Below are 14,398 nucleotides of genomic sequence, written 5' to 3'. Positions count from 1 at the left end.
CTGTATCTACTGGAAAATGAATATGTGACCAATAAAAGTGTAACAAGTATACCACTCCAGTGTAGCAGGTAAAGCTAAATTAGGGAAGGTAAGTCTGTTCCTGTTCTGTCCTATTTGATATCTTGACATCAAATGTAACTTTTGCTAGAATTTGGTTTGCATGCATTAGGTTGTTAAGCACCCATAGTTTTTGTTATGAAAGATAGTTTGTTTTTTTTCTATTCATGCTTTAACTGTGATGAATTGGACAGATGTTGAAATGGAGAAGTCAGAATTTCCAAGATGATGACTCTAAAGTTCATGTGAACTTTGTAAGAACTGTTGTGTGTCATATTCCCCCTGACCGAAGTGATGGGAATGTGCTGCTTCTGTACTGCTCCCATCATCTCACAGTCAACCCATCAGCTGCTGATCATGGAGGAATTATCCAGCTAATCACCTGTGGGAATGTTACCCCAGGTACTCACCTTTGCTGCCAAATAATCCAGAATTGATTTCAGAGGGATCAAACTAAGTTGCCTCGACCGTTACAGGATGGTTTTGTTTGCTTGGGAATAAAATCCCTCATCAAAATGCATGAAATGTTCCTGGCTACAAACACCTAGGTCATAAAGATGTTGTAATGGAGATAATTAGGCCTAAATTAACTGCATGAGTGGGATTTTTCCACGTGTAATAGATGTGTGGATATTATTCAGTGAAGGGGAAAACTGCCGCCATGTGTTGAAGGTAATCATCTACGCCTGCTTGTTGCTGGAATACTCTCTCACTTTCTTGATTAGAAGGAGGAAATCAGTTTCAGGTGTGTCATTCCACCAAGTAAACAAACATTGACAAGCAAATCCTCTGGTTTGGAAGGTTAATTGAATGTATTTATCATCGAAAACTTCAACTTCCACGGTGGATACTGCCTACCTGATTGATAACGTGATGAAGTGAGGATTGTAAAATTTAGAACTGTATTAACAGTGTTCTGGGGTGCAGTTTCATTTTTTGACACCTTGTTGTAACACACAATATTGAGTTAGTTTTATGGGTTTATTTAATTTGAAATAAGGAAACAAACTCAGGTGCGAAAATATCCTTTACGTTTTCATGGTGCTTAGGATGAATGCCATGTCTGATGAGGTGCTGAGTTTATTCAATGGTATGTGTATCAGATCTCTGATATATAATCCTGGCTGTTCATTGTTTCAACTCTCTGTAAAGAAGTACAATGATTCCTTCTAGGGACTGTCTGAAACTGAACTATATGGTTTAGTTTTGTAATCTCTTCCAAGTGATTTGTGGCATATGTTAGGTGCTATGTATCTCCCTAGACTGCTGTTCAAAACAGGAACTGTAATATTTTGAAGAGCAATATTCAACCAGGAAAGCAGGCAACTCTGTAGCATGGTGTATTTGCCTCAGTCTATGTACAACAGTGTAAGCAGATGGCTGTATGGACTGGTATAGTTGCCACAATGTATGTACAACAGTGTAAGCAGACAGTTTTATGGACATGTATAGTTGCCACATTGTATGTACAACAGTGTAAGCAGATGGCTGTATGGACTTGTATAGTTGCCACAATGTATGTACAACAGTGTAAGCAGACAGCTTCATGGACTTGTATAGGTACCATAACGTATGTACAACAATGTAAGCAGACGACTGTATGCAGTTGTTGCCACGGATGTCTGTTTGTGCCCGGAGAATTGTTCAGAACATAACTGGATGATTCAGAGGTTCTGGGGTAATTGGGGTTAAGACAGTCTCTGTCGAAATATACTTTCCTTGTATTATGACTGGCTTAGAGCTTGATCATTCATAATCGATTATATATGTAGGTAATAAAGCCAGAAGTCATCGATAATGGTTTGGCGTCTTATGAAATTCTTATGAGACCAGGCCTGCATCAGTCAATATTCTGTTGAGTTGGCAGAGATATGATCCTTTGAGTGATGCTTTGTCCAGATTTACCTCTAGTCTCTAATGATTACCCAAAGTAATGTTCTCAACTTGACACTGCCAGCATAAATGTTCCTTTGACTTACATTCCAGCCTGAATGTATACATTGTATTTCTGTCATGTTTTCCAGTGTTCCTGTCTGTGGTATCAAGAATGTAGTCATGTGGCTATGGAACCATTTGGCAAATATCACAATACCACTGGTGTGGAAAGTCCTATGAAAAGTGAAAAAAATATGCTGATAGGCACAAGTGGGGTCTAATTTATCCTCGATCTGTAGTCAATCGATCTTTTCCTCTTGGGCACTGCTATATTGAACTCATTAGGATGCGGGATATATCCATCATATTTGCCTTGACAACGTGTAAAAAATTCCCCAATAGATGGCCGTGATTTCTTGATTCGTTTGTAATATGAAAGAAGCCTCTCAAGCCCAGGCCAGCACAGCATTATAATCAGATTCATCAGTTTTGTAAAAACGCAGGGCGTCAGTTATGGTAAATGAGATCTAGGTTGTCGCATGGGAGATGTCAACATGGAGGCCATGGTGCAGACAGTTCATACCTGCTCTGCCTGTCTGAGCAGATTGATTCACAAAGATTTAGACAGAAATTATGTCAATTTGGTTTTTGCTGAAAGGGTTGGTGTGAGATGTAATTCCTCTCATGTTTATGTTACTCCCTAAAGGACCTCTCAGTTCTGTGGAATTTGATAATGTTCACATGTATGTTTATGTATACTACAACTGGGTTATATGTTTTGTCCTGCTTTCTATCTCTGTACTCAGGAATAAATGTGGAAATTTCAGATTTATGTTATTTTGATAACAGCATGTTAATCACTCAAAAAACATTATTTTTGTGCAACGATTTAATGGAGTTTCCTTTTGTTTTGAGTGCTGTTTGGGTTTGTTTTTTTTGTTTTCTTTTTTCTTTTCTTATTTTGTTGGGGGTGGTATGAAGGTCATAGGTGTTGTTGGGTTTCTGTTAGTTTTAGATGATTTGTAAGTAATTGTCAGTGAAAACGACCCATGACGTTCAGGGTTAGAGTTATCTTCAGTAACCCATGTTTGTTGTAAGGATCTGGTGTTCAGAACCGCTGACTTGTTTCACACATCATGGTATCCCAATTGCACAGATCGATGCTCTTGCTGCTGATCACTGGATTGTCTGACCATTACCCAATTAAGTACAAAGTGCCATCATATTGTTTGATTATTGCTGAGTGCAGCGTAAAACTGAACTCAGTCACTCACTTACTGTCAGTGGAAGCTGTAAGTCATTGGCAAGAAACAAAAAACAATCAATCAAGTCAGATTTTCTTGCATTGTCAGCAGTTTTGATCCTGAGTTGCTCATATTACTTGGTTTCACATGACAGTGTTAATCTTTGTGAATGTGTTTGGTATTGGATGGTGGTTGTAGGTATAGGGGTGACAATTTGCGGGTGGGGAATGTGGAGAGGGGGTAAGAGAGCATGTGTATATCTTTGGAGGAGGATGTGTGGGATGAAGAATGGGGACCAGTGAGACTAATGCTTTGCTTCTGAAAACACATCATTTTCATACGAGAATCAGTTTCTTTCCATTGATATTGAAAAGTAGCCCAATTGAAATTCTAAACTTTTAGAAATTCGAGATTTTAAGTTCATTCATGGCTTTAACATTGAAGAAATGGTGTGATGGAAAGGTGATTAATTTTTTTGAGGTTGATGTGATTCAGGGACTGTGAGAAAAACTTGTGACAAGGTGTGTAGGTGGGAATGATGTAGGGGAGTAGTGTCCGAGATGTGGTGGCATGGAAACAAATGACAATGATGAAGGTTATAGCCAGGAGAGCCATTACACAGAAACATGCCATGGTAGTACATCTGCCACAGGCCTGTCTTATGTATCAGGTTCACAAACTCCAATTAGCTAAACCACCCACACACAGTCATGTGTTAAATATACAGCTGCAAGCCCACCACAGTTCATGAGGATGGCACTGGTCAGATTAAATAAATGTCTTGAAAATTTAAACATTTGTTTGTGTTTTTATTTTTAATGAATAATTTAATGGCGATATCATGCTGCATATTGATCACATTGAGAGATGATGTTCAATTTAGTAGCCAGTCACGCTTTTGCCCACACAAACTTTCCATAATTAACCACCTATTTGCATGTTTCCCCAAGCTGCATGTGCCCATAGTCTGGTCTCCACTGACTTCACGGGATGTTGGATTAGAATAGGTGTATAGCTACCATGTTTTGCTTCATGTGAGAGACAACTATACAGTTAAGGTTATCAGGATAGGTTGATTGCATGCCAACCAACCACAATATCAGTCCTGGTTCATCTTGTAACGGCTTGATTAATAACATCCAAGTGGAATGGTCAGAATCATTTCATTTAACCTTTGGTTCTGAAAGTACATGCAGAATAAACCAGGAAAGTTGTTGTGTGCCATATAGCTGGATAATTGGTAGCTGTTGACGTAAACAACTTGACATGCATGTTAATGATCTGGAGCAGCAAAGACAACAATGCATATATTCTCTTTTGGCTTTCTTTCTACATTAGGCTGGCATTATATGACATAACTGGAATACTGTCGAAGGCAGAATTAAACCCAAGTTACTCACTTATTTACTGCCACTGTAAGCCCATCTTTATCATCTGATAACATTAAAGATCATTCCATTATTATATGTATGGAGGGTCTTTTTTATATGTATACACCTTTTTCTTGAATTTATTTGATATGCCAACACTATGTCAGAGTATTTTCTTGTGTTCTGCTTGAATAAAACCCCTTGGTACCAGATGTTTTTGTACCTCATGCTGCTTTCAGTTCAATTCATTACAGTAATCAATATAAGAACCATACTACCATTGGCTAATTTACCAGCAACAGCCAATCAGATTGCTGAGGGGTTTTTTTTAGCCTGTTGCTAAAACACTATTATGGCAATAAACACATAGCAGCTGGTGGATAAAAGAATTGAAGTGCTTTTTGTACCATTTAAATTTGTAGAGGTTTCTTCTTGCATTAAACTACCTTGTAGTTACTTTTGTGAACAGTTCTTCAATATTGTCAGGGTGAATGTTGTGTGTGATGATACTTTGTTCTACCAAAACTAGCACGAATATATGTTTGGAATGAGATAGTTTGTGTATCTGATGAAAAATCCAAACTCAAAAGTAGTCTTCATCTTTGTATCATTTGAATTCTAAATTATATTTCTTGAACACTTAAATATTTGGCAATATATTTCGCTTCTTGCATCAAGAAATATAAAATAATTCCAGTGAACATCCTGTGAAACAAATAATTAATTTGGTCAAGCCTAATGACATTTTATAACTGCACAGAAGATAATGGCCAGTTTTACTATTTGTTTTATCTTGAAAGATGGCAGAATGGAACCAAAATAGCTGCATCCTCTTTCTTCAAGCAAATACCATTAATCATATCCTTCTGATGCTCCGACTGGAAAAATATATCGATGTCATAAAGTGTGCTTCTCTTCATCCATTAGCTTTAGGCTATAATGCAGTCTTTTACATTTTGCCTTTTCTTATAAATATGTTTATTGATAGTTCATTTATGAAAGAAATGTTGTTTCTCGCTCAGTGAACATATGGTAAAAAAATGAAGTCACTTATTTTAATAAAGGACACAAAGAAAAGAGTGAAACAGTTGACAGGCATTGTGGCAATCAAACCTTAGACCTCGATAATTCTCTTAGCCCCAACCATCAGAAGCAAGGCGTTCTTGCGTAAGTGCAATGCCATCTTTGCGCGGTAATTCATTTATCAGCACAGTGGTTTATGGGATTATCCAATGCTTGTGAACGATGGTATAAGAGATGGTACAATCACACTGCTTGACCACACACCTCAGTGCTAAATGTCACATGACCTTAAATGACTTGTATCGATTGGTTGATCTCAAGGCGGGAATTTGTATTGATCACGGAAATAAAACGCTCCTGGTATTGGTAGCTGGAGGGTAGTACAACCCCAGAGGTTGGAGGTCGTGGTGGCACTACATGATATAAATGAAGGTATTCATCACGTTTTCCAGCTGAACTGGTCGAAGTCATTTCCCTTCCCATATGGCAGAGTTGCTACCCAGAGTGCAACAGAGTAATCAGGGAATGATGTCTGCAGAGTAACCAGGAACTGGAGACCTTATCTCTGACATGCTTCGTTACACAAACAATTGGCAAGCTAGTAGCTTTTGGATAAGTCTGACCTTCTGTGACTGTACTCAGTCATGTTTATAACTCAAGTAACTTTTATCAAGACATTTTCATCAAAGTGTTGAAGAAGCTCCTGCTTTCGAACAACTGAGCTGTGTATAGGTGTTTCCATACTAATTGATGTTCAGTGTTACAGCTTTGTTTCCAATCTGCCATATTCAACTCAAAAGAAGTTAAGGACTCACAGATTTTTTCATATTAATGTGGTCCTCTGTCATGAAATAGCGCTTGTAGATGTCATCAGAAGCCTGTGTCGAATATGGTCAGTGGGACCTTATCTTAGTTTCTGTCGTATGTTAGTGTAAGTGGTATAGTCCTTGGGAGCTTGAGGCTTTGGGACACAAATCCATGCTTGTGGTTAAGTTTGATAACTTGATGTGCGTGCGTGTGTGCATGCATGTGTTCCTGACATGAAGCTGTCTGTAGTTGAATTTGATGGATATTTGGAGAATAATTTCAGCAGTTTTAAAGGTTATAAGCAATACATAATCAAATACATTACCTCAAATGAATCTTTAAGAGATTTTCAGTCAAATCTGTACTGCTGTTCTTCGGCAGGTCCATTAACGAACACAGAACGGATATTACTAGATTGACATTTAGCATCTGCGTATATGTATATAGTTTTGATTGTAACATATAAACCCATTTCCACTGAAAACAAGCCTCAGGGAGACCAGAAATTCCAAACATGGAGAAATCTGGACTTGCTTCATTTAGAGCTTTAGAAATGCAGGGAGGGCAATGCTGTAGGGAAAATAATAATATTGTTCAGGGACTAAGAAGTTGATGAGTAATAAAAAAGGCTTGCATCATAATATACTAAAGTCGTCATCCATAAAGTGTCCTACCTTTCTTATTGACAAACCAACAATGATAAGAAATGAAACGAAGTGGTAAAGTGTTTACAAGGAATTTTTTATACTGTGACATTGACAGGCTGTTGTCTGAATAGTCATTAGAGAAACCATCCAGCATTATAAAGATAAAAACCATGTTCTAAAGGAGAAGATAACAGACAGTCTGTTGTAGAGTTTCAGAAAGAATGTTGATATCTCTGAACAATGGTGAGCTGCCGGGTTGACCTTATGTCACTTCTGGGAATCCATAGAAATGTCAAACTGGGATAGATATGTCAGTTTGTCAGCTGAAGCCTCACAGACATGCAGTTTTTTTATAGAATGGGGGAAGTGCTTGTTGACTGTTGAATTTAATATAGACTAGTAATTGTAGTATGATCTATGAACAAACATTTCTGGCCTGATTTGTCAGGTTTGGAGTCAGTGTAGCTTTATTCATTGTGGGATTGACTGGGACATGAGCAGAGGTTGTCTGATACCAGTGACTCACAGCCGAGTTGGTTCATGTATTTCATGCTGGCTGTCTTCCTCTCAGTTCTATTTGTGTTCAGTGAGGTATTGAGCAGTTTGGGGATTCACTGGACCTCCTGGTATGTGTGCCATTGTGAAGTATTGGGGTCAGATTTTAACATGTCGACATGCACTCAGAGCTCTAATTGACTCAGGTTTCAGTCTGAGGTTGGCCTGTTATGCTGATATTTAAAAATTAACCTTTATTGATTGGAGAGTGACAATGGTGGAGAAAGTTGGACTCTGATTGGTTGAGACATACAGCGCGATGTGATTCAATTGAGGTGGTACGATACGGCGTACCTAGTAACATGCATTAATCAATGAGTTGTCTTACCTGCTCGTTCATCAAGGTGTGTCATACCCAGAGTGAATTATGGCTGTATGGTTCCACAGACAGTTTTGCAGCACTAGCTCTGTAGTTGTATTCCATAATGAAATGGATTTTGCTGTCACTGTATTATTTCATCTTAATCTGCAAAGCCAGATAAGGCAGAACAGGAAGTCTTTAATAGTTTAATAGGGGACAGTCCTAATGTGTATCAAATTCTTAACGGTCCTAATTATGTCTGAAATATTACTGCTATTTTACATTTTTATGAAGAGATAATACGCAGTATTCACATGGAAAATGGAACCTGTTGGCCGAATGGGTCAATTATTCACAGAAGAAACCACTGATTCAGATCTTTCAATCCTGCACCTAAAGTCATTTACCATGCAGATATTTTAGAATTTGAAATGATTGTATTCTTCACTCTGAGATCAATGAGTTACTCAAATGAAACTCTCTTATTCATCAATATGTGTCTTCAAAAATCAAAGACTTCAGTTGATGTGAAGACTTTCCCTGCAGAACATGGGCAATGTTGACCTACTGGCCCGCTGAAGGGCTGCAGACATTTGCATCAATGATGTTCAGTGTTATCTCAGTCAGTGCAGGGGAAACATGCGAACATTTATCGAGGAAAAGTGATTTATTTCAGTTGAAACTTTTTGATGGTGACACAACCTATACGAGTAGGTGTTTCAATTTGAGGCATGTTGACTGTTTCTTCTGATCCTGTACGAAACTTGCAAGGTCTGATAATAAAATTGTAATCTATGTACATGATGTCTTAGGTGAACGACATTGTGTTTGCTTATGGCCTTACCCTAACTCAGCAGTAATTAGTGTTGGCCTCTTCAGTACTTGCTGATTCCAAATCTATAGCTCCTGAGACAGCGAATGGAATGGCATCTTTACAAGTTGTAAGCCTATAAGGATATAATTAGAACTTAGGGAATGCTTGGATAGTTCTCTGGCAACAAGTTTGTGGTTGTTTGGGAAGATGAGAAGTGGTTATTGCCGTCTTAATGATTGTGTAGTTCTCTTGCTAATTAAGGCTGTGTTTGACAGTGAATACATTTGTCCCGACTTGTCAACAGTGGGAATTGGGTGTTTGGCTGGAGAAGGCTGTTGTCTTTCTTTTATTGTTTTGTAAATATTCATGAACAATTGGTGTTATGACTTGCGGGTGTTATGGTGTGCCTGGTTGTCTTTGCTATTGTTATGTTGTATCCTTTCAGCTTGACAAAGTCTGTACTGATGGCTTAGGGCCATCTGTTTTTACACGCTATTACACCTGTGCTGATAGATTTCGCCAAAATATGTCTACAATCTATGTCACTCTACAGCATTTGTTTACATCAAGCTGTAAATTATAAAAACGCTGTTTAAAACAGCGTTCAAGAAAGATCATTGTCAGTGTAAGGTTTTGGTATGGGAGACAACTCTTACTTGTTTGTTCCTCAGCCAATCTTTTACCTTTTACCAGTGTACCTGTCTCCCTGAAGAACTTGTGAGTGTCGGAGTGAGATTTTTCTCTGCTTTTAGCAGTAGGTGACATATGGAGCAGTCTTTAAGAATTGAAGTCATTTGGGAATTGGATGTGGCTTTAGACCTGAAGAGTAAATGCTTTTGCCACAATGATATATCTCACCACAAAGGAGTGTGTCAGCTTCTCGTGAATAACAGAAGCTGATGATGTTTGCTTACTTGACTTTCAGTGGGGTTGTTGTTACATCAACAAACACAGGGGATTGTTCACAGTGGAGTATTGATTCAGAAAACTGCTCTAAGAGGCCACTTTGCCTGAATTTCCAAGCAGCTGAACATAGCTAATGAAGTAATTAGCAGCAGGTCAGTGGTGGAGTGTCCTGGATAAGTCTGTACCAGAGTTTACTCTGATAACTGAATTGATGTTGAAACTTCTGAAACAAGAATTATGGTATGGAGGCTGTGTTCCCCAACCCTCAAGCTATTCCCAACTCTGCTGAGCACATGCATAAGTATGTGTGCATGTCTGCAAAACAAGACCATATGGTTGTGACTCTTTACCATGATGGCTGTAAATAGGTCTCATACGAGATTATTACACTGAAGATCAGTGTCCATGCATGTCTTGCCTTAGTTGCTTGCTGGCCTGTTCACTGGCCTACAAGTGTCCACAAACTCTGAGTCTGCCATTCTACACCACCTGTCAGACCACTTGTATGCTGGCCCATTATATTAATAAGAGGTCATGTATTAGTTTAGATCAATATACTTGCAAGTTAGGAAAACAAGTTTCAGGACATGGAATTGTAAAATATACAAGTCCTGCATGATATAGACTTCTTAAGCTCTGATTAATTGTAATCTGCCCATGACAATCTGACAAGTTTAGCATTGCAATACAATAACATACAATTCCTCTCGAATCATTAAGTTAGAAATAGAAAAAAGAAAAACATCATTAGTTACAAAGCCCTCAAAGCTTATTATTCTTGTTCCCTTGTCTAGATTTGGTGTATTTTTTGGCAGAGATCAAGGAACATGGCTAAATGATTTTGGCCAAAAAAAAATTATCTTGCAACTGAAACTTTGCAGAGCTTGGTTGAGAGAAAACGGATTTCTGTGCTGTGTTCAAATATTGATTGCTTTACAAAATAGTGCAATGACTTTTTTACGCATGTTGGTTGAAATGTACTTTCACCATGTAAAGATCAAAGTTGTATTTTTGTTACTTATTTGCAGTGTTTCAATTAGTGTCCGACTGACAAGGAAACTTATGCAGTCATCAATCAAACAATCTCAACCAGTCACTCTGTGTTAACTGAATACATGAACAAATTAGGTCTGGAATGCTGAATAGGAAACATGGTTTGTTTGGTGTAATCATCCCGGTCCACCAAGAACAATTAGACTTAAGTCATTATGAGACCTCTTTCCTTTTGTAAAAAAGTTGGATCTGTTGTTTTCAGGGAAAAAAGATGTGCGAGAAATGAAATGTATGCAATTTTAATTTCTATACCTCTATCAACTTCATTCTAAAGTTGTCTCTCTGTGTTTCAGACATGATGGAGGTGGTCGTAAGGTGCCAAAGGTAAGAAGAAAACCAACAAGACAATGAGCACTGTTCTAGATTTCATTTTGAATTCCATGTACGCAACACCCAGTGTCATCATACAGTCAGCTGTAGAGTACTGTACCCTATAAGCAAACTGCAACAATGGTAGAGTAAAAGCTACAAGGAGCTTTGGTGCAGCCTGGTGGTTAAAGCATTCACTCATCACACCAAAGACCTGGTTTCGATTCCCCACAAGGGTACAATGTCTGAATCCCATTTTCTGGTGTCCACCACTGTGATTTTGATGGAATATTGCTAAAAGTGGCATGAATCTATGCTCTCTCTCACTAAAAGCCACAATTTTGCTGTTGTATACTGAAGGAAACAAATAGGGGAACACCACATCATGGCATTGTTCCTTTTTTCATTCTCAGTTTTCCTCCCTCAGCACAGTTCAAAGCTGGTGATGAAAACTGGATATTTGAAGGAATGTTTGAATTTTCCTGTGTTCCTTTACTTGTTTCTATCAGGATATATACCACCTAGAAACAATTATACTCATGACACTTGAAAGTCAGTTGAGTTATGTACAATCATGTCATTGCAACGCTTTCAATTAGCATATCAAAACAGAAACAGCTACTTGAAGAGTAGTGTATTGCCTAGTCTCTGAATATGTATAATTTTGATAGTAACAAATTACCCATTTAAGTTACTTAAAAATGAGCTCCAGATAGTTGGGAGATTCAGTCTGAACCAGAGGAAATCTAGACTTGCTTCATTTAGGAGTTTAACATGGCAGGGAGGGCTAAGTAGTAGGGAAAAAAACCTGGTTCAGGGACTGGGAGACAGACAATTTGAAGAGCTTGACACCCTATGTGAGTGTAGAGTGTGTAAGATCTCTAAACTGGTTTCCTTTGGATAGTGTTGACAGAAAACTGATAGAAAGTACTTAGCATTGCTCTACCATGAACAAAATTTCACATCCCTTTGTGTTATTGGATGGAAATGATTCTGGTGTAACCTTTCATTGGTGATGGAAGACAAGCAAGGTTTGAAAAGCATACCGTTCCAACATCACTGGTATGTCGGAGCTGCTGATTCTCTGGGGTTTTTTTAACGAGAAGGATTATTTTAGGTTTATTTACGCTTGTTACAGCATCAGCATTCATTGATAGCTGATGTCAGTGACGAATATAATCAATATTGCCTTTCATTCACAATTCCTCAAACCATTGATATTATTGTATCAGATTTCAGTGTTAAAGTACTGTGTTTGATGCACAACTTAGTACACCTTTGGTAATCAGACTGGATTGGTTGTTATGCTTTTTCTGGTGCTAATGTTTGGCTGTAGTGTTCTTGCACTTGAAATCTTAATGATCATGAAGTCATTGTCTGAATATATATGCACCCTTCTGCACAGCGGATTTTTGTTGGGGACAAGGAAAATGTTCCTAAAAGGTGGCTAAGGTTTAGGACCTAGATTTGTGCACAATAATCTATTTCCTATCAAATTTAGGAAAATATTGTGAGAATTAAATATAATTAAAATAAGAATATGTATATTTCAACATCTAACATTTACTTCACAGACAGAAAACAGAAGATTCAGTAAAAAATCAAGAACTGGGCATTCTCTTAACTCTATGATAGTTGTATGTTAATGTTGATGTATAGCATTTACGACTATCTTAATGCTAAGAGAGTTTCAAAAATATAGTCCCAGCTCTTGTTGTTTTAGTTATAATTTCATGTTTTCTGTCTGTGACATAAGTGTTATATGTTGAAATATATAGAACCATTTCTTATTTTAATTATGTTTAATTCTCACCATATTTTTTATAATTTGATATGAAATACATTATGCTTAAATAGTACCTTTACTGAATTTAAGCTCACCTTATTATTGTGACATATTTTGCTTTTGTGGCTTAAATACAAACAATGCCTACTTTACGTCCAAGGCATTGTATATTTTCTAAACATGACAAGTTCACAATTGTGTCAAATCAAAACTAATGAAACAATTAAGTTGAAGCAACTGAACGTCTCATCACGTTTGTTCATCCCTTGTAAACAAGGGGTGTGTTGTACCCTTGAACATACTCCAAATTATCCCCCAAAGTCCAACTGTCCATTTGGTCTGAATTGGCAATATTCCAGATCTCGGCCCAGATCGAATCTTATTTTCTAGATATTTTTTTAAAATCGTCTGCAAGTTTTACAAAGAAATATTTTCTCATGATAGATACAATTGTCTTCATGACAGCCACTTAGCCAGAAGAATCATCATCTATTAAATCCCCTGACTATATATTGGTGTACAGCTGAATAACAAGGAATAAATCCTGTATGCAATGTATTTTGATGCACTAAGGAATATTTATGAGGCTTTGCTGTCAGATGCATAGTTATTTCAGACAATAAAGTCCAACAAGCCCTAAACTAGACCTCTATAACAGAATTTCAATTTCATGGAAGGGTTGTTCTAAATTAAATATTTGAAATATAACATTCTGCCCATGAGAGATCTTTTTTGCTAAAGGCGAAACTTGACATTTTAAATCTTCTAATCCAAACAATGGTTACAGAAGATGAAAAATCCATGATTTCTATCCAAGAGCCACGAGATCCAACAGGGATGTATCTAAACGTGCTCAGAGCTGATATTTACCTCTGAGTCTGCAGGGATTGACACTTTAAATATCAAATTTGAAATGAAAATATCCTTTCACAATTTGTGACAATTAGAAAGAAAAAACAAATCAAATTTTAACAAAACTGTGTTTTGTTCATTCACAGTATCCATAGAAAAGACATATTGTTGTGAATTCCAGATAAGTTCCTGTCCCCTACCCCAGCCCCCCAGCCCCGCTTTGATCAGTGAGTCACACTGAGTCTTTAGGTAAGGTACCCTGTATATGAAACAAAAGGATGTTACGGATGAGCAGCAGGTATTCCATCAACCTTCCCAGTGGGATGCTAGGCTAGCGTCTTGTTGTGGATGTAATCATTGTGTTTAACAGTGTCATAGCAGCCAGTATCCTTTCATGAGGGTACAGGACAGTATCCTGTAGTGTGATGTAATCGTTAGGTGACAAACAGTGTCAAACAGTGTCATAGCAGCCAGTATCCTTATGTGAGGGTACAGGACAGTGTAATGTTGTGTGATGTAATTGTTAGGTGACAAACAGTGTCAAACAGTGGCATAGCCGCCAGTATCCTTATGTGAGGGTACAGGACAGTGTAATGTTGTGTGATGTAATTGTTAGGTGACAAACAGTGTCAAACAGTGGCATAGCCGCCAGTATCCTTATGTGAGGGTACAGGACAGTGTAATGTTGTGTGATGTAATTGTTAGGTGACAAACAGTGTCAAACAGTGTCATAGCAGCCAGTATCCTTATGTGAGGGTACAGGACAGTGTAATGTTGTGTGATGTAATTGTTAGGTGAC

General features: G+C 37.8%; 1 protein-coding gene across 8 annotated transcripts in view; it reads left to right on the top strand.

Annotated features, from left to right (window-relative positions):
• Nucleotides 1–14,398, top strand: part of LOC137278560 (kinesin-like protein KIF13A) — a 209,445-nt gene that overhangs the window by 53,870 nt on the left and 141,177 nt on the right. For all 8 annotated transcript variants that reach the window (XM_067811008.1, XM_067811007.1, XM_067811004.1 and 5 more), the window contains exon 3: nucleotides 10,946–10,976. In XM_067811008.1, the coding sequence (XP_067667109.1) occupies nucleotides 10,946–10,976 (31 nt within the window). The remainder of the gene's footprint in view (nucleotides 1–10,945; nucleotides 10,977–14,398) is intronic.

This window comes from Haliotis asinina, chromosome 3, assembly GCF_037392515.1.
Source record: "Haliotis asinina isolate JCU_RB_2024 chromosome 3, JCU_Hal_asi_v2, whole genome shotgun sequence".
In the NCBI taxonomy this organism is placed as follows: domain Eukaryota; kingdom Metazoa; phylum Mollusca; class Gastropoda; order Lepetellida; family Haliotidae; genus Haliotis; species Haliotis asinina.
The sequence above is the reverse complement of the archived record's forward strand: the minus strand, read 5'-3'. Positions and strand labels throughout refer to the sequence as shown.